This window comes from Manis pentadactyla, chromosome X, assembly GCF_030020395.1.
Source record: "Manis pentadactyla isolate mManPen7 chromosome X, mManPen7.hap1, whole genome shotgun sequence".
Classification (NCBI taxonomy): domain Eukaryota; kingdom Metazoa; phylum Chordata; class Mammalia; order Pholidota; family Manidae; genus Manis; species Manis pentadactyla.
The window spans coordinates 81,628,057-81,647,557 of NC_080038.1; the positions used below are offsets into that span (position 1 = coordinate 81,628,057).

Consider the following 19,501-nt stretch of genomic DNA (forward strand, 5'->3'; position numbering starts at 1 on the left):
CGCAGCAGTTTACTTAAAGGGGTCTGCCAAGGGTTCCAAAGTGCATCACTATCTGTGACTGATACTTCAATACTTCAAACACCATGGAATCTGCTGGATCATATAGCCCAAGAGGCAAAGCAGCTTGTACAGCAGCCTGGACCTACTGCAGAAACTTCCCTGTTCTGGGTCCCCCAAAAATATAACAGCAGCTTTTGGGGCACTCAGTAAATGAACTAGAGTAATGAACACCAAATGAAGAATATGTTAACTCCAAAACCAAGAAAGCCCACTAGGCATTGTACATCTTTCTTGGATGGGGGTGGACCAGATGCAACAAATTATCTTTCACCTTAGAAGAGATATCACAATATATTCCAAGCCACTGGATCCCTAGATATAAGGCAGAAGGCGCCTGAATTTTTCTCAGATTTATTTCACACCTTTTGAGACACAGATGTCTTAACAATAAGTCTAGAGTAGTTGTGACTTCTTTCCACTAAATCCAATCAGCATAATGTCATCAATATAATGGACTAGTGTGATATCTTATGGGAGGGAAAGGCATCAAGATCCTTGCAAACTAAATTATAGCATAGAGCTAAAGATCTGATATACCCCTGAGGCAGAGCATTGAAGGTGTGTTGCTGGCCTTGCCACCTGTTAGCAAACTTCTCTGGTGGGCTTTATGGACAAATATGGAGAAATATGCATTAGCCTAATCAGTAGCTGCATACCAGGTATCAGTGGATGTATTAATTTGTTCAAGCAATAAACAAATGCAGTTAGCATCACCAACTGGTTAAGCTTGCAATAATCCACTGTTATTTTCCAATATTTGTACATCTTCTATAGAGGAAAAATAGGTGAGTTGAATGGGGATGTGGTGGGAATCACCACCCCTGCGTCTCTCAAGTCTTTGTCAGTGACACTAATGCCTGCAAATCCTTTTGGTTTACCATTTTGCTAGAGATAATTCTAAAGGCTTCCACTTGGCCTTTTCTTCAATAATAGCCCTCACTCCACAGGTCATGGAATGAATGTGGGGATTCTGCTAGCTTCTTAGTAGTTCTATTCCAATTATGTGTTTCACAACGAAAATACTGCAAACCAAAGCAGGATAGTTTTGAGTACCAACTGGGCACACTGTAAGATGAACAAGGGCTGAAATTCCACTGATTACTTGACCTCCATAAGCTTCTATTCTAACTGGTGTGCCACACAATAACATATTGGGTCTCTTAAAATAGTGTTCATTCAAAACCATGTCTATTAGTTCTTGAAAGGTCTGATTATTTCCTTTTACCAGTACACAGTTACTTTGGTAAAAGGCCATAGGTCCTTTACTGAAGGCTGAGAGAAAGATTAACAGTATAAATTTTCGACTGTGTACAAGTGTCCTTCCTCAAGGGAACCGGGCCTCTCCTTCATTCAAGGAGTTCTGGATCTGTAAACTGGTTTAAATCTGGGAATTGACTTGAGGGGCCCTGACTCTCTAGTTTTATGATTTAAACTAAACTTTTGTTCGCTTGACCTAGGACTTCCTGCTTATATGTAGATCAAGTAAAAATTTGGTGGGCTTCCTATCTATCTTATTTCTAGGGAAACCATGATCTACTAGCCAACATAGGTCTGTATGAGTCAGGCTATTGATTACTGCTTTAACTTTGCTCTTCATTATGGTAACCACACCATCTTGTCTTTGGTGAATGAGTGTCACCACTTGGGTCCTACCACTAAGGGGTCCAATTAGTCTCATTGCATTTATGTTTCCAAATTCAGTGGCTGCAGTTCCCACTGTGAAGTCTGGTCTACAAAGAAGACGGATCACATAGGTCTTCAAAGACATCAAGTCTCTCTTCATAAATGTATTTCTTATAATATTGGCAAAAGGTAGGTCTTCTGGACCTTCACAGTGTGGGAGAGTAGATATTTAATTAATAATCCATTCTAATATTCCAATCTCTTTAGGCCTTTTGAGTCTCTTTTTCTCCATTAAATCAAGGCAAGTCTTGTATTTCCATTTCAGTCACTATGGACCACTTTTTGGTCCAAGTTTCCACTAATCAACCAAACTACCAACCTTTGTAACAGCACTCCCAACCCCCACCACCACGTTGCAACATTAAATGCATAATCTCTGCTCGGTACTTCCATGTCAATGAATTTAGACTGATCCAATTCCTTATTCCTTCCATCACTATCCCACACTATTCATCATTCCTACACATGTTCCCAGGATTTACGTCTGTATAAATAAGAAAATTAAGTTAAAAAAAAAACCATTAATATCAAGTAGCTCTTTTGGTGTGCAGCACACCTTCTCATGGGTCACACTTTGTATCCCATATTTCCATCACAATGCACTCTACACAAAGCTAAACTTAGGATAGGCTTGATGGGTATGGATAAGTGCAAAGGCAAACAAATTAACATATGGATTCTAAAGTTAAATAAAACACAAACTGTCTGTGTGGTGAACAACAAACCACAAACATTTTAGCAATTTATCTAAAAGCATTGAATCTTAAGAGGGAATTAAAATATTCTATTCAGCCACAGCACGAAAGTGAAGCCATAGCTAACTTGATGATACCCCAGGAATAATTCTTGAAATTAATAATAAAGAAACAAAACTTTAACTCTGAAGCCAAGACTGTATTCAGACAAGAAAAAGCACAAGTTTATAAGTAAAGAACTCACCAGACATAGTATGAGAGAAGTCTTTTAATGCTAGGGGGTTTACAATTGGAGTAATTACTATAAGATGAGAGTTTATTGAATGCCCGTTAAAGATTTTAAAGTACTATAAAATTAAATAATGTTATTAAAGATTGATGTCTTGCTTTCTATAGTCATTTATTCATTGTAGTCTTTGAGAGTGAATTTTGTCATTACTCATTTTACATATACTGTTCTGAAAAATGTCATTGAGCTAAATGATGCAATAATAAAAACATAACTTATAATATATGCACAAGATAAATAATGTTTTTATTAACTGATCTGAGCACCTATGACAAACTTACTAGTTCAATTTATTGAATGACAAGTCAAAAATTATGGAAGATGTTTAGGTTAAAACAGTCTTTTTCATTGATAATAACATCATCAAAAATAATTGCTATAATCAATGATACCTTGTCATGGAAAAATAAAGCATATTCAATGTTGAGTAAATTATGTCATTTTCCCATTGGGATTAGCTCAAAATTCCCAAAGATAAGCAAAGAATTCCAAATTAGAAGAATCTTTCCTTAAATGCAACCAAATCTACACAAAAAAAATTATATATAAAAAAAAGTCATGAAACTCAAAATAAGGGATGCTCACCAAGGATGTTAAATGACAATAACTCTGGGACACACCAGATAAAAGATTATTCCATACCACCTGAAACTAAAAAGATAAATTCTCATAAAAAGAGATTGTTAATTTTGATTATGTTGAGATCATAACACTTTACAAAATTTGAAATTCTACAAAATACAAAAGGATATATTTTCCACCTTTCATATAATTTTTCTACACCTTAATTCACAATAAACATCATTAATATCCAAAGGTCCATGTTTCCAAGAAAGACGTTTTCTTACATTTCTTTTTTTCTTTTTTTGGAAGATCATATTGTTTACTAGGCTCCCCCCTTCACCAAATCCCTCCCACATACCCCTTCACAGTCACTGTCCATCTGTGTAGTAAGATGTTGTAAAATCACTACTTGTCTTCTCTGTGTTGCATATCCCTCCCTGTGCCCGCCACACACTATACATGCTAATCCTAATGCCAGCTTTCTTTTACCCCACCCTTATCCCTCCCTTCCCACCTATCCTCCCCAGTCCCTTTCACTTTGGTAACTCTTAGTCCATTCTTGGGTTCTTTGATTCTGCTGCTGTTTTGTTCATTCAGTTTTCCTTTCTTCTTATACTCCACAGATGAATGAAATCATTTGGTACTTGTCTTTCTCCACATGGCTTATTTCACTGAGCATAATACCCTCTAGCTCCATCCATGTTGTTGCAAATGGTAGGATCTGTTTTTTTCTTATGGCTGAGTAATATTCCATTGTGTATATGTACCACATCTTCTTTAGCCATTCATCTACTGATGGACATTTAGGTTGCTTCCATATATTGGCTATTGTAAATAGTGCAGCGATAAACATAGGGGTGCATCAGTCTTTTTTCAAACTGGTAATTTGATAGGGATTGCATCGAATCTGTATATTGCTTTGGGTAGGACGGCCATTTTGATGATATTAATACTTCCTAGCCAGGAGCATGGGATGACTTTCCATTTGTTAGTGACCTCTTTAATTTCTCTTAAGAGTGTCTTACAGTTTTCAGGTTAAAGGTCTTTCACTTCCTTGGTTAGGTTTATTCCCAGGTATTTTATTCTTTTTGATGCAATTGTGAATGGAATTATTTTCCTGATGTCTCTTTCTATTAGTTCATTGTTAGTGCATAGGAAAGCTAAAGATTTCTGTGTGTTAATTTTGTATCCTGCAACTTTGCTGAATTCCTATATTAGTTCTAGTAGTTTTGCAGTGGAGTTTTTAGGGTTTTTTATGTACAATATCCTTTCATCTGCAAATAGTGACAGATTGATTTCTTCTTTACCAATATGGATTCCTCGTATTTCTTTGTTTTGTGTGATTGCCGTGGCTAGGACCTCCAGTACCACGTTGAATAACAGTGAGGAGAGTGGGCATCCCTGTCTTTTTCCGATCTCAGAGGAAAAGCTTTCAGCTTCTCGCTGTTCAGTATGATGTTGGCTGTGGGTTTATCATATATGGCCTTTATTATGTTGAGGTACTTGCCCTCTATGCCCATTTTGTTGAGAGTTTTTATCATGAATGGATGTTGAATTTTGTCAAATGCTTTTTCAGCATCTATGGAGATGATCATGTGGTTTTTGTCCTTCTTTTTGTTGATGTGGTCGCTGATGTTGATGGATTTTCAAATGTTGTACCATCCTTGCATCCCTGGTATGAATCCCACTTTGTCATGGTGTATGATCCTCTTGATGTATTTTTGAATTCCGTTTGCTAATATTTTGTTGGAGTATATTTGCATCTACATTCATCAGGGATATTGGTCTGTAGTTTTCTTTTTTGGTGGGGTCTTTGCCTGGTTTTGGTATTAGGGTGATGCTAGCTTTATAGAATGAGTTTGGGAGTATTCCCTCCTCTTCTATTTTTTGGAAAACTTTAAGGAGAGTGGGTAATATGTTTTCTCTGTATGTCTGATAAATTCTGAGGTAAATCCATCTGGCCCGGGGGTTTTGCTTTTGGTAGTTTTTTGATTACTGCTACAATTTTGTTGCTGGTAATTGGTCTGTTTAGATTTTCTGTTTCTTTCTGGGTCAGTCTTGGAAGGTTGTATTTTTCTAGAAAGTTGTCTGTCCATTTCTCCTAGGTTTTCCAGCTCGTTAGCATATAGGTTTTCACAGTATTCTCTAATAATTCTTTGTATTTCTGTGGGGTCCGTCGTGATTTTTCCTTCCTCATTTCTTATTCTGTTGAAGTGTGTTGACTCTCTTTTTCCCTTAATAAGTCTGGCTAGAGGCTTATCGATTTTGTTTATTTTCTCAAAGAACCAGCTCTTGGTTTCATTGATTTTTTTCTATTGTTTCATTCTTCTCAATTTTATTTATTTCTTCTGTGATCTTTATTATGTCCCTCCATTTGCTGTCCTTAGGCCTCATTTGTTCTTCTTTTTCCAATTTTGATAATTGTGACATTAGACTGTTCATTTGGGATTGTTCTTCCTTCTTTAAATATGCCTGGATTGCTATATACTTTCCTCTATAGAGTGCTTTTGCTATGTTCCACAGAAGTTGGGGCTTTGTGTTGTTGTTGTCATTTGTTTCCATATATTGCTGGATCTCCATTTTAATTTGGTCATTGATCCATTGATTATTTAGGAGCATGTTGTTAAGCCTCCATGTGTTTGGGAGCCTTTTTGCTTTCCTTGTACAATTTATTTCTAGTTTTATGCCTTTGTGGTCTGAAAAGTTGGTTGATAGGATTTCAATCTTTTGGAATTTACTGAGGCTCTTTTTGTGGCCCAGTAAGTCGTCTATTCTGGAGAATGTTCCATGTGCACTTGAGAAGAATGTATATCCTGTTGCTTTTGGATGTAGAGTTCTATAGATGTCTATTAGGTCCATCTGTTCTAGTGTGTTGTTCAGTGCCCCTGTGTCCTTATTTATTTTCTCTCTGGTGGACTTGTCCTTTGGAGTGAGTGGTGTGTTAAAGTCTCCCCAAATGAATGCATTGCATTCTATTTCCTCATTTAATTCTGTTAGTATTTCACATGTATTGATGCTCCTGTATTGGGTGCATATATGTTTATAATGGCTATATCCTCTAGTTAAACTGAGCCCTTTATCATTATGTAATGTCCTTCTTTATCTCTTGTTTCTTTCTTTATTATGAAGTCTATTTTGTCTGATACTAGTACTGCAGCACCTGATTTTTTCTCTCTGTTGTTTGCATGAAATATCTTTTTCCTTCCCTCGACTTTTAGTCTGTGCATGTCTTTGGGTTTGAGGTGAGTCTCTTGTAAGCAGCATGTAGATGGGTCTTGCTTTTTTATCCATTCTATTTGTCTGTGTCTTTTGATTGGTGCATTCAGTCCATTTACATTTAGGGTGATTATTGAAAGATATGTCCTTATTGCCACTGCAGTCTTTAGATTCGTGGTTACCAAAAGTTCAAGATTAACTTCTTTACTACCTTACTGTCTAACTTAACTCGCTTATTGAGCTTTTATAAACACAGTCTGATGATTATTTCTCCCCCTTCTTATTCTTCCTCCTCCATTCTTCATATGTTGGGTGTTTTGATCTGTGTTCTTTTTAGGACTGCTCCCATCTAGAGCAGTCCCTCTAAGATACTCTGTAGAGGTGGTTTGTGGGAGGCAAATTCCCTCAACGTTTGCTTGTCTGGGAATAGTTTAAAACCTCCTTCATATTTAAATGATAATCATGCTGGATACAGTATCCTTGGTTCAAGGCCCTTCTGTTTCATTGCATTAAATATATCATGCCATTCTCTTCTGGCGTATAATGTTTCTGTTGAGATGTCTGATGATAGCCTGATGGGTTTTCCTTTGTAGGTGACTTTTTTCCCTCTCTGGCTGCCTTTAATACTCTGTCCTTGTCCTTGAGCTTTGCCATTTTAATTATTATGTGTCTTGGTGTTTTCCTCTTTGGGTCCCATCTCTCGGGAATTATGTATGCCTCCATTATCTGAGCAACTGTTTCCTCCTCCAGTTTGGGGAAATTCTCAGCAATTATTTCTTCAAAGACACTTTCTATCCCTTTTTATCTCTCTTCTTCCCCTGGTACCCCTATAATGCAGATATTGTTCCTTTTGGATTGGTCACACACTTCTCTTAGTATTGTTTCATTCCTGGAGATCCTTTTATCTCTGTCTGTGTCAGCTTCTATGCATTCCTCTTCTCTGGTTTCTATTCTATCAATGGCCTCCTGCATCTTATCCATTCTTCTTATAAATCCTTCCAAAGTTTGTTTCACTTCTGTAATCTCCCTCCGGACATCTGTAATCTCCCTCCGGACTTCATCCCTTAGCTCTTGCATATTCCTCTGCAGCTCTGTCAGCATGTTTATGATTTTTATTTTGAATTCTTTTTCAGGGAGACTGGTTAGGTCTGTCTCTGCAGCTCCTCTCTCAGGTGTTGTCTGAACTATCTTGGACTGGACTAAATTTTTTTACCTTTTCATGGTGATAGTAGTGGCTATAGGCAGGTTGCATGTTTGTCAGCTGGAGGAAGAATGTCCTTTCCTGCTTGTTGGATGCCTTGTCCTTCTCCACTGCCTGGGTTGTTTACCCGCACTCCTGGAGCAGCCACCGGGTTAGTCCCCTAAGCAGCTGTGTGCGGCGTCTCCGTGATAGCAGTGCGGAGCCCTGTGGGTAGTGGTAGGCATGCCAGGTGCTCTCCTCCATGACAGTGGCACCCCTTCCGTGCAGCTGTGTGCCAGCAGCAGCCTTTAGGTCTGACCTGGGCGGCTGTGCATTGGGCTGGGATTTCGGTCGGCTGCTGGGATAGCGCCTGCTCCCTCTGGCTCCACGGCAAGTGTGCGCAGGGCTCTCCCACCAGGGCCTCTACCAGTCTCCTCTGGCTCCACTGCCGCCGGTGTGTGCGAGCCGTACCCGGGCTGTTCGGTTGCCGCTGCTACGGGATCACACAAGCCTCTCCTGGTCTCCTCTGGTGCCGTTGGTGCACCCGATCTGCTCCCTGTCCCTTCCGGATGCAGCCACCCCTGGAAAAAGCTACCAATCTCCTGCTACTGGGCCGGTGTTTCGGAGTCCACAGCAGTTGGAGGAACAACTGGCAGGCTGCTTAGTGCTGTGAGGGGTTCAGAGCTGCACTGCATCCCCAAGGTTTTAGGGTGTCTAAGATTCCCCGGGATTCCCAGCTGCTGGCTAAGTGTGCCGGGACAACTTCGTCCAGCTATGAGGTCCCTGTCTCTTTAAAAAGCACTTGCTTTTCTTTTGTCTCAGGAGCACCAGTTGTGGGGACCTGGCCACAGGTTTTGCTTTTCTGTTTCTCTAATATCCAGCACCCCATGCACCTTGTATCTGCGCTCTGTGTATGGATTTCTAGAGCTGGTTGTTTAGCAGTCCTGGGATTTCCCTCCCTCCCCATTCTGACTCCTTTCTTCCTGCCAGGTTCTGGGGTGGGAGAGTGTTCAGGTCTTACCTGGCCATGGCTTGTATCTTACCCCCTTCATGTGATGTTGAGTTCTCACAGATGTAGATGTATCCTGGCTGTTGTACTGCATCCACTGGTGTCTCTTTTAGGAATAGTTGTATTTATTATATTTTCATAAATATATATGTTTTGCGGAGGAGATTTCCTCTGAACTACTCATGCCACCATCTTCCTGTGATCGGGTGCATATATATTTATAATGGTTATATCCTCTTGTTGGACTGAGCCCTTTATCATTATGTAATGTCCTTCTTTATCTCTTGTGACTTTCTTTGCTTTGAAGTCTATTTTGTCTGATACTAGTACTGCAACACCTGCTTTTTTCTCCCTATTGTTTGCATGAAATATGTTTTTCCATCCCTTGACTTTTAGTCTGTGCATGTCTTTGGGTTTGAGGTGAGTCTCTTGTAAGCAGCATATAGATAGGTCTTGTTTTTTTATCCATTCAGTGACTCTTTTTTTTTTGATTGGTGCATTCAGTCCATTTACATTTAGGGTGATTATCGATAGGTATGTACTTATTGCCATTTCAGGCTTTATTTTCATGGTTACCAAAGATTCCAGGTTACTTTCCTTACTATCTAGTAGTCTAACTTAACTCACTTAGTATGCTGTTACAAACACAATCTAAACATTTTTTCTATTTCTCCTCCTTTTTCTTCCTCCTTCATTCTTTATATATTAGATATCAAATTCTGTATTTTTTGTCTATCCGTTGATTGACTTTGGGGTTAGTCAATTTAATTTTTCATTTGCCTCGAAATCAGCTGCTCCACCCTCCCTACTATGGTTTTACTGTCTCTGGTGACAGCTATCCAACCCTAGGAACACTTCCATCTATAGCGGTCCCTCCAAAATAGACTGCAGAGATGGTTTGTGGGAGGTAAACTCTCTCAGCTTTTGCTTATCTGGAAATTGTTTAATCCTCCTTCAAATTTAAATGATAATCTTGCTGGATAAACTAATCTTGGTTCCAGGCCCTTCTGCTTCATGGCATTAAATACATCATGCCACTCCCTTCTGGCCTGTAAGGTTTCTGCTGAGAAGTCTGATGTTAGCCTGATGGGCTTTCCTTTGTATGTCATCTTATTTCTGCCTCTGGCTGCTTTTAACAGTCTGTCCTTATCCTTGATCTTTTCCATTTTAATTACTATGTGTCTTGCTGTTGTCTTCCTTGGGTCCTTTGTGTTGGAAGATCTATGGATCTCCATGGCCTGAGAGACTATATCCTTCACCAGATTGGGGAAGTTTTCAGCAACTACCTCCTCAAAGACACTTTCTATCTCTTTCTCTCTCTTCTTCTTCTTCTGGTATCCCAATAATGCAAATATTGTTGTTTGGATTGGTCACACAGTTCTCTCAATATTCTTTCATTCTTAGAGATCCTTTTATCTCTCTGTGCCTCAGCTTCTTTGTATTCCTCTTCTCTAGTTTCTATTTCATTTATTTTCTCCTCCACTGTATCCAACCTGCTTTTAATATCCTCCATCGTGCTCTTCAATGATTGGATCTCCATCCTGAATTCATTCCTGAGTTCCTGGATGTCTTTCCATACCTCCATTAGAATGTTGATGATTTTTATTTTGAACTCCCTTTCAGGAAAAGTCATGAGGTCCGTATCATTTAAATCTTTCTCGGGAGTTGTATTAACAATTTTACTCTGGACAAGGTTCCTTTGGCGTTTCATGTTTGTATATGGTGCCCTCTAGTGTCCATAAGCTCTATTCTGGAGCTTCTCAACCCCTGAAGCAATGTCAGTGGTCTCAGGGGAGTGGTACTGGTGCCTGGGGGGAGGAAAGAGCTGTTCCTCACCTCCCAGCTGCTGTGGCTGTCTCCACTGCCTGAGCCAGTTGGCTGGGCACACCAGTATAAGTTTTTCTCGCAGAGCAGCCGAATATGGATCCCTGCTTTCCACAAGGGTCCGGAATCCCAGTCTCCCCAGGAACTCTGCTTGTATTAAGTTTCCAACCTGGTAGTCATGCAAGTCTCATGAAAGCACAATGAAATGTAAGTTTGTGCTCCCAGCGCAGCTCTCTGGAGCTAGGTATTCAGCAGTCCCAAGCCATCCACTCCCTCCCTGCTCCGTTTCTCTTCCTCCCGCTGGTGAGCTGGGTTGGGGGAAGGGCTCAGGTCCTGTGGAGCCACAGCTCTGGTACATTACCCCGTTTGGTGAGGTCTGCTCTTTTCTCCAGGTGTGTGCATTCTGGTGCCATCCTCTTTCCTGTTGCTCTCTCACGATTAGTTGCACCAATTAAATTTTCTAATTCTATCCAGTTTCAGGAGGAAGCCTCTGTCTCTCCTCTCAAGCCGCCATCTTTAATCTGTCATTTTCTTACATTTTTCAGTCCTGAAATTAATGTGAATATTACAATAGATATCATAATAAACTTATCATCCACTAGAAAGAATACATGTACCACAGTTTTTGTTGCTTAAACTTGTATAAATTTCATGTTCTATAGGTAATATCTCTCATCTTCATCACCTTACTGATGTTCCATATATGGTTAATAGTATATACTGTTCAGTTGTAATAAATATAATACTTTACTTCTTTACATGAAAACCACAAACATTCTGTATGTCCCAAGGAAAAAATGCACACATGTATAAAGAAATTAATTGTTAAGGATGGTAGTGTGAAATAACAAATGTGATCCAACTTTTTATTTTATTCAGGTATAATTGAAAAATAACATTAGTTTCAGGTGTACAACATAATGATTATATATTTGTATATTTTGCAAAATGATTTCCACACTTAATCTAGTTAGCCATTATCATACATGGTTACAGTATATTTTTTCTTTGATGAAAAGTTTTAAGATCTACTCCCTTAGCAACTCTCAAATATGGAATTATTATTAACTGTACTTACCACACCATACATTACATTCCCATGACTTATTTATTTCACAACTGGAAATTTGTTCCTTTCGACCTCCTTCACCCATTTTGCCCACCCTTTATCCTGCCTCTGGAAACCACCAATCAGTTCTCTGTATCTATGAACTTGTTTTGTTTGTCTGCTTGTTTTTAAATTTTACATATAAGCGATATCATGAAGTATTGTCTTACTCTGTCTGACTTATTTCATAGCATCATGCCCTCAAGTTTCATCCTTGTTGTTGCAAATGGCAGGATTTTATTCTTTTATATAGCTGAATGGTTTATATATACATATATATATATATATATATATATATATGTATATATAATCACATATTTTTATCCATTAATTCATTAATGGACACTAAGATTGTTCCCATATCTTGATTATTGTAAGTAATGCAGTAATGTACTTGGGGGTGCATATACCTTTTCGAATTAGTGTTTTTTCTTGTCTTTTTCATAATAGCCATTCTAAAATGTGTGAAGTGATATCTCATTGTGGCTACAATTTGCATTTCCTTAATGATTAATGATCCTGAGATCTTTTCATGTGCCTGTTAACCATATGTTTGTCTTCTTTGGAAAAAATGTGTATTCACATCTTATTGTTTAATTATATTGTTTTTGCTATTAAGTTGCATCGGTTTTTTATTTATATAGTTTGGATATTTACCTCTTATTAGAGATATGATTTGCAAATATTTCTCCCATTCAGTAGGTTGTCTTTTCATTTTGTTGACAGCTTCCTTTGCTTTGCAGAAACCTTTTACTTTGATGTAGTTCCACTTATTTATTTCACTTTTGTTACCTTTACTTTTGAAGTCAGGTGCAAAAACTCATTGCCAAAAATTATGTCAAAAGTTTACTGCTTATGTTTTCTTCTAGGATTCTTATGGTTTGAGGTCTCAAATTCAAGTCTTTAATGCATTTTGAGTTAATTTTTGTGTATAATGTAAGACAGTAGTTAGTTTTACTTTTTGTATGTGGCTGCCCAGCTTTCCCAACACCATTTATTGAAGAGACTGTCCTTTTCCCACTGCATATTCTTGGCTCCTTTGTTATAAATTAATTGACCATATACACATGGGTTTATTTCTGGGCTCTCTATTCTGTTCCATTGATACATGTGTCCGATTTTATGCCAATACCATACTCTTTTGATAGTTATACTTTTATAATACAATTTGAAATCAGATTACATAATGCCTCCAGCTTTGTTCTTTCTCAAGATTGCTTTGGCTATTTGGGATCTTTTGTAGTTCCATACAGACATGAGGACTTTTTTTTCTATTTCTGTGAAAAATGCCACTGAAGTCATAAGGATTGTGTTGAATCTATAGAAGACTTTGGATAGTATGGGCATTTTAACAATATTAATCTTTCTCATCCATGAACACAAGATGTCCTTCCATTAGTTTGTATCTGATTTGTTTCAATGTCTTATAGTTCTCATTGCATAGATCATATACCTTCTTGGTTACATTATTACTAGGTATTTTACTAATTATTTTATGCTATTGTGATATGATAGTTTTCTTTCAGTTGTGGTATCTGTTAGGTTATAGTAAAACAATTATTTAGGTGTATTTATTTTTATATCATATACCGAATTTGTTGACTATATTAAATTTTTTTTTTGGTTTAGTCTGGGATATTCAGTATATAAGATTTTACCATCATCAAACAACAATAATTTTACTTCTCCCTTTCTGATTTGGATGCCTTTTCTTTCTTTGTCTTGCCTGATTTCTCTGATTAGGACTTCCTGTACTATGTTGTCTGAGAAACAGAAAGTGAGCACCCTTGTTTTATTCCTGAGTTTTGGTGGAAAAGCTTTAAATATTTAATTATCTGTTTAGTATACTGTTAGCTGTGGGTTTGTCATATGTCATTTATTATGTTGAAGTATGTTCCTTCTATACCAAATTTGCTGAGGTTTTGTATCATGAAAGGATTTTATACTTTGTCAAATGTTTTTTCTATATTTATTGAGGTAACCATGATTTTTCATTCATTTTATTAATGTGGCATACTACATTTATTCATTTGTGTATGTTGAACCATTCTTGCATCCCAGGATTAAATCCCACTTGGTCATTGTATATTTTGCTTATTTTTGTTGAGAATTTTTGCATCTATGTTGATCAGGATTTGGTCTATAGTTTTATTTGTGTGCAGTGTCCTTATCTGGCTTTTATATCACAGTAATGCTGGCCTTATAGAAAAAGTTTAGAATATTTCCCTCCTCCTCAACTTTCAACAAATTTTGAGGATTGGCATCAGCTCTTCTTTAAGCAATTGGTAGAACTTGTCCATGCAATCATCTGGTACTGAGATTTTCTCCGTTGGGAATTTTCTTATTGCTAATTCAGTCTCCAACATTACTACTTGTCTATTCATTACTACTTGGGCTATTTCTTCCTGGATCAGTCTTGGTAGTATGCATGATTCAAAGAAATTATCTATTTCCTTTAGCTTATCTAACTTGTTGGCAGATTACTGTTCTTAGGGTCTCTTATGACTCTATGTGTTTATTTAGTGTCAGTTATTATTTCTCTTTCTTATTTTCTGTTTTAACATATTTGAGTCTTCTCTTTTTTTTTAGTGAGCCTAACTAACAGTTTGTAAATTTTATCTTTTTGAAAGCATAGCTTAGTTTCATAGATATTTTCTATTGTTTCTCTGGTTGTGATTTCATTTATTTCTGCTCTGATACTTATTATTTCCTTTCTTTGTTAACTTTTGGCTTAATTGTTCTTCTTTTCTGGTTACTTGAAAGGTAAAGTTAGGGTTTTATTCGCAATTTTCTAATTTCTTAACATACGCATCTATTACTATGAACTTTCCCTCTTGGAACAGCTTTTGCAGTTTCCCATTAGTTTGGTGTGTTGTGTGAATATTTTCATTTGATTCAAAATAATATTTGATTTCCTTTTGATTTCTTCTTTGGTCCATTGGTTATTCGTAAGTGTGTTGTTTAGTTTCCACATATATACCAATTTTCCAGCTTTCCTCATGTGGATAATTTCTAATTTCATATTACTGTGGTCAAAAGACACTTGGTATGATTTCATCTTATATTTGCTAAGACTTGTTTTGTGTACCATTATATGACCTATCCTTGAGAATGTTCAGTGTGTACTTGAGAAGAATGTATATTTTGCTGCTTTTGTATATAATGGAGATTAAAAATGTATTAGGTCCATTTAATCTAGTGCATAGTTCAAGTCCATTGTTTCATTTTTTATTTTCCGTATGGATGAACTACTCATTGAAGAAAGTGGAGTAATGACATTCCCTACTATTAATGTATTCTTTCTATTTTTCCATCATATTGTTATATTTGTTTAATATATTTAGGTTCTCCAATGTTGGGTGCATATATATTTCTGATTGCTATATCTACTTGATAGTTTGATCACTTTATTATTATATAATTCCTTTCTTTATCTGTTGCTACCATTTTTGGCTTAAAGTCTATTTTATCTCGTATGAATATAGCTACCTTCATTTTCTTTTGGTTTCCACTTACATAGAATATCTTTTTCCATCCCTTTATTTTTATTCTATTGCATCCTTAAATCTAAAATTGTTTCCTGTAGAAAATATGTTCTTAGGTCTTGCTTTTTTTTATCCACCTGCCACTATATGCCTTTTAATTGGTGAATTCAATCTATTTCCATTTAGAGTGATATTGACATGTAAAGACTTACTAATGCCATCTATTTTTTATTGCTTTCTAGTTTTGTATTTCAGTGGTTCTTTTTCCTTTTGTCTCTTCCTACACCTTAAATGGTTAATTTTCATGATGGTTTGTTTATTCCCCTTTCTTTGTCTTTTGTGAATCTACTCTAGGTTTTTGCTTGGGCTTTCCTTGTGAATCACATCAAATATCTTATAGATAAAACTGTCCATATTAGGCTGAGAATAACTTATCTTTGAATACCTATAAAGTCTTTAATCTTTTGCAACTCCATTTTTTAAAATTAATGTTGCAATTTATTTTTTTTTCTGTCATGTACTTACTAATGATTTATAGGATCTATAGTTATTTTTACTACTCTTTTCCTTTAACTTTTATACAATAGTTGAGTGGTTAACACACCATTTTAATATAGTTACAGTTTTGCAATTCTGACTATTTTTTGCCTCTACCAGTGAGTTGCATAGTTTCATATGTTTTCAAGTCACTAATTATGTCTTCAATTTAAGCTTTAAGAACACCTTTTATCATTATTTTGCAAGGCAGATCAAGTGGTGAATGTCGTTAGTTTTCCTTTGTCTTGGAAAGCTTTTATTTCCCCTTCATATCTGAAGGGTAACTTTGACACATAAAATATTTTTGGCTTGTCATTTTTATCTTTAAACACTTTGAGTATGTCATTCCACTCTCTCTTGGCCTGTAGATTTTCTGCTGAGAAATCTGCTGATAGCCTAACAAGGGATGCTACGTAGGTAAATTCTTTTCCCTGTCTGCCTTTAAGATTCTTTATCATTGTTTCCTGACAATTTCATTAAGATGTGTCTTAATGAAGGTCTTCTTGCATTGAGATAATAGGGTGTTCTATTACCTTCACGGATTTATATGTTGAAGTCTTTCCACAAGTATGGGATGTTCTCAGTGACTTTTTTTTCTTTAAACTCTTTGTACCCTACTCCCTCTATTTTCCTTCTGGAATCCTAGTTATTCAGACATTTGCCTTTCTGATGGAATATGATAGCTCCCAGGTTTTTATCACTTTTTTTCTTTAAAACTAAGTTCCTCTCCTCTTCTAAATATTATTTCTATATTCTTATCCTCCAAGTCACTTATTCTTTCTTCCATTTTGTCTGCCCTACTTCCAAAGCTGTCTATTGCATTCTTCATCTCATTAATTGAATTATTTAGTTCTAAAAATTCTGCATATTTCCTTTTGTAACTTCAGACTTTTTGGTAATGTACTTCTGTTCATTAATTTTATTACTGATTTCATTGCACTGTCTTCTGTGCTTTCTGTATCTTACTGTGTTTCTTCATAACACTATTTTGAATAGCAGTTTCATCATAATATTCTGTGCCTTTAAGTTCAGTTGCTGGACATTATAATTTTCTTTTTATGGTACAATATTTTCCTGATTTTTCATATTGTTTACTACTAAATATCTCTGCTTTCACATTTGAAGTTACAGATGCCTCCTTAATTAACATTTTACATAATTTTTTATTCTTACAATTCACCAGGCTGACTATTAGAAACATTTCTTTTATATTTCAGAAAGTGGCACAATAGCTATTTCTTGTTTCTCTCTTGCCCACTGACTGTGGCCTATTTTCTGAGCTTTTCTTTCTGTCTACCAGAGCTCATTCTCACTGACATACTCAGAGTGTGCAAAAGGATTTGGCAGCAGAGTGGAGGGCGGTATAGTTTTAGCACTCAGTGATTTGGAGTGTGTGTAGATGACCTGATAGGGAAATCCCCAGGGGTGCAACTTCCAGTGGCTTGTGGGTAGATTTTCCACTAAGTGCAATCCCTTCAAGTCCATTTGAAATTCTTATCTGCCACTTTTTAATTATCTTTCCTCTCGCCCGTTTTAGTACTCCATTAGTACTCTAGGTTATAGGCAAGAGAAATGGGTTTCTCAAGCCATAACATAGCACAAAGGGGATGGGGGGAGCAGGGTCCATTCTCACCCCTCTTCTGTCTTCCCACAGGAGTTGTCACCTCCATTAGAGAAATCAACCCTTATCAGCAGATTCTTGGGGATGGTGTATCACTGGGAATTTCTTTTACGCCTCTACTACAACCAAGCTTGCATTATTATTCTCTTTCATTTTTTAAAAAATTTCAATATCATTAATGTAAAATTACTTGAACAACATTATGGTTACTAGACTCCCCCGATTATCAAGTCCCCACCAAACACCCCATTACAGTCACTGTCCATCAGTATAGTAAGATGCTATAGAGTCATTACTTGTCTTCTCTGTATATACTACCTTCCCCATATCCCCACCCCCCTACATTATGCATGCTAATCGTAATGCCCATTTTCCCCTTATCCCTCCCTTCCCACCCATCCTCCCCAGTCCCTTACCCATTGGTAACTGTTAGTCCATTGTTGGGTTCTGTAAGTCTGCTGCTGTTTTGTTCCTTCAGTTTTTTCTTTGTTGTTATACTACACAGATGAGTGAAATCACTTGATACTTGTCTTTTTCTGCCTGGCTTATTTCACTGAGCATAATACTGTCTATCTCCACCCATGCTGTTGCAAATGGTAGGATTTGTTTTCTTCTTATGGCTTAATAATATTCCATTGTGTATAGGTACCACCTCTTCTTTATCCATTCATCTACTGATGGACATTTAGGTTGCTTCGATTTCTTGGCTATTGTAAATAGTGCTGTGATAAACATAGGGGTGCATCTGTCATTTTCAAATTGGGCTGCTGCATTTTTTTGTATAATTAATCTACAATTACATGAAGAACATTATGTTTACTAGACTCCCCCCTTCACCAAGTCCCCCCCACACACCCCATTACAGTCACTGTCCATCAGCCTAGTAAGATGCTGTAAAATCACTACTTGTGTTCTCTGTGCTTCTGCATTCTTAGGGTAAATTCCTAGACGTGGGATTCCTGGGTCAAATGGTATTTCTATTTTGAGCTTTTTGAGGAACCTCCATACTGCTTCCCACAATGGTTGAACTAATTTACATTCCCACCAACAGTGTAGGAAGGTTCCCCTTTTTCCACATCCTCGCCAACATTTGTTGTTGTTAGTCTTTTGCATGTTGGCCATCCTAACTGGTGTGAGGTGATAACTCATTGTGGTTTTAATTTGCATTTCCCTGATAATTAGTGATGTGGAGCATCTTTTCATGTGTCTGTTGGCCATCTGAATTTCTTCTTTGGAGAACTGTCTGTTCAGATTCTGTGCCCATTATTTATTGGATTATTTCCTTTTTGTTTGTTAAGGTACTTGAGCTCTTTATATATTTTGGATGTCAACCCTTTATCATATCTGTCATTTATGAATATATTCTCCCTTACTGTAAGATGTCTTTTTGTTCTACTGATGCTATCCTTTACTGTACAGAAGCTTTTTGGTTTGATATAGTCCCACTTGTTCATTTTTGCTTTTGTTTCCCTTGTCTGGGGAGATATGTTCATGAAGAAGTCACTCATGTTTATGTCCAAGAGATTTTTGCCTATGTTTTTATCTAAGAGTTTTATGATTTCATGACTTACAGTCATGTCTTTGATTCATTTTAAGTTTACTTTTGTGTATGGGGTTAGACAATAATCCAGTATCATTCTCTTACATGTAGGTGTCCAGTTTTGTCAACCAGCTGTTGAAGAGGCTCTTTCCCCATTGTGCATCCATGGCTCCTTTATTATGTATTAATTGACAATATATGCTTGGATTTATATCTGGATTCTCTAGTCTGTTCCACTGGTCTATGGGTCTCTTCTTGTGCCAATACCAAATTGTCTTGATTACTGTGGCTTTGTAGTAGAGCTTGAAGTCAGGAAGCGTAATTATTCCTGCTTTATTCTTCCATCTCAGTATTGCTTTGGCTATTCGGGGTCTTTTGTGGTTCCATGTGAATTTTAGAACTATTTTCTCTAGTTCATTGGAAAATGCTTAGGCATTTTGATAGGGATTGAATTGAATCTGTAGATTGCTTTAGGCCGGAGCCATTTTGCCAATATTAATTCTTCCTAGCCAAGATCATGGGATGAATTTCCATTTATTGCTGTCCTCTTTATTTCTTTTATGATTGTATTGTGGTTTTCAGGTCTTTCACTTTCTTGGATAGGTTTATTCCTAAGTATTTTATTCTTTTTGATGCAATTGTGAATTAAATTATTTTCCTGATTTCTTTTTTTCTGTTCATCATTAGTGT

General features: G+C 36.8%; 1 protein-coding gene across 1 annotated transcript in view; it reads left to right on the plus strand.

Annotated features, from left to right (window-relative positions):
* Positions 1–8,360, plus strand: part of LOC118934039 (uncharacterized protein CXorf49 homolog) — a 39,411-nt gene extending 31,051 nt beyond the window's left edge. Inside the window, exon 7 of the mRNA XM_057495365.1 lies at positions 8,106–8,360. Coding sequence (XP_057351348.1) covers positions 8,106–8,360 — 255 coding nt within the window. The remainder of the gene's footprint in view (positions 1–8,105) is intronic.
* The last annotated feature ends 11,141 nt before the right edge of the window (positions 8,361–19,501 follow it).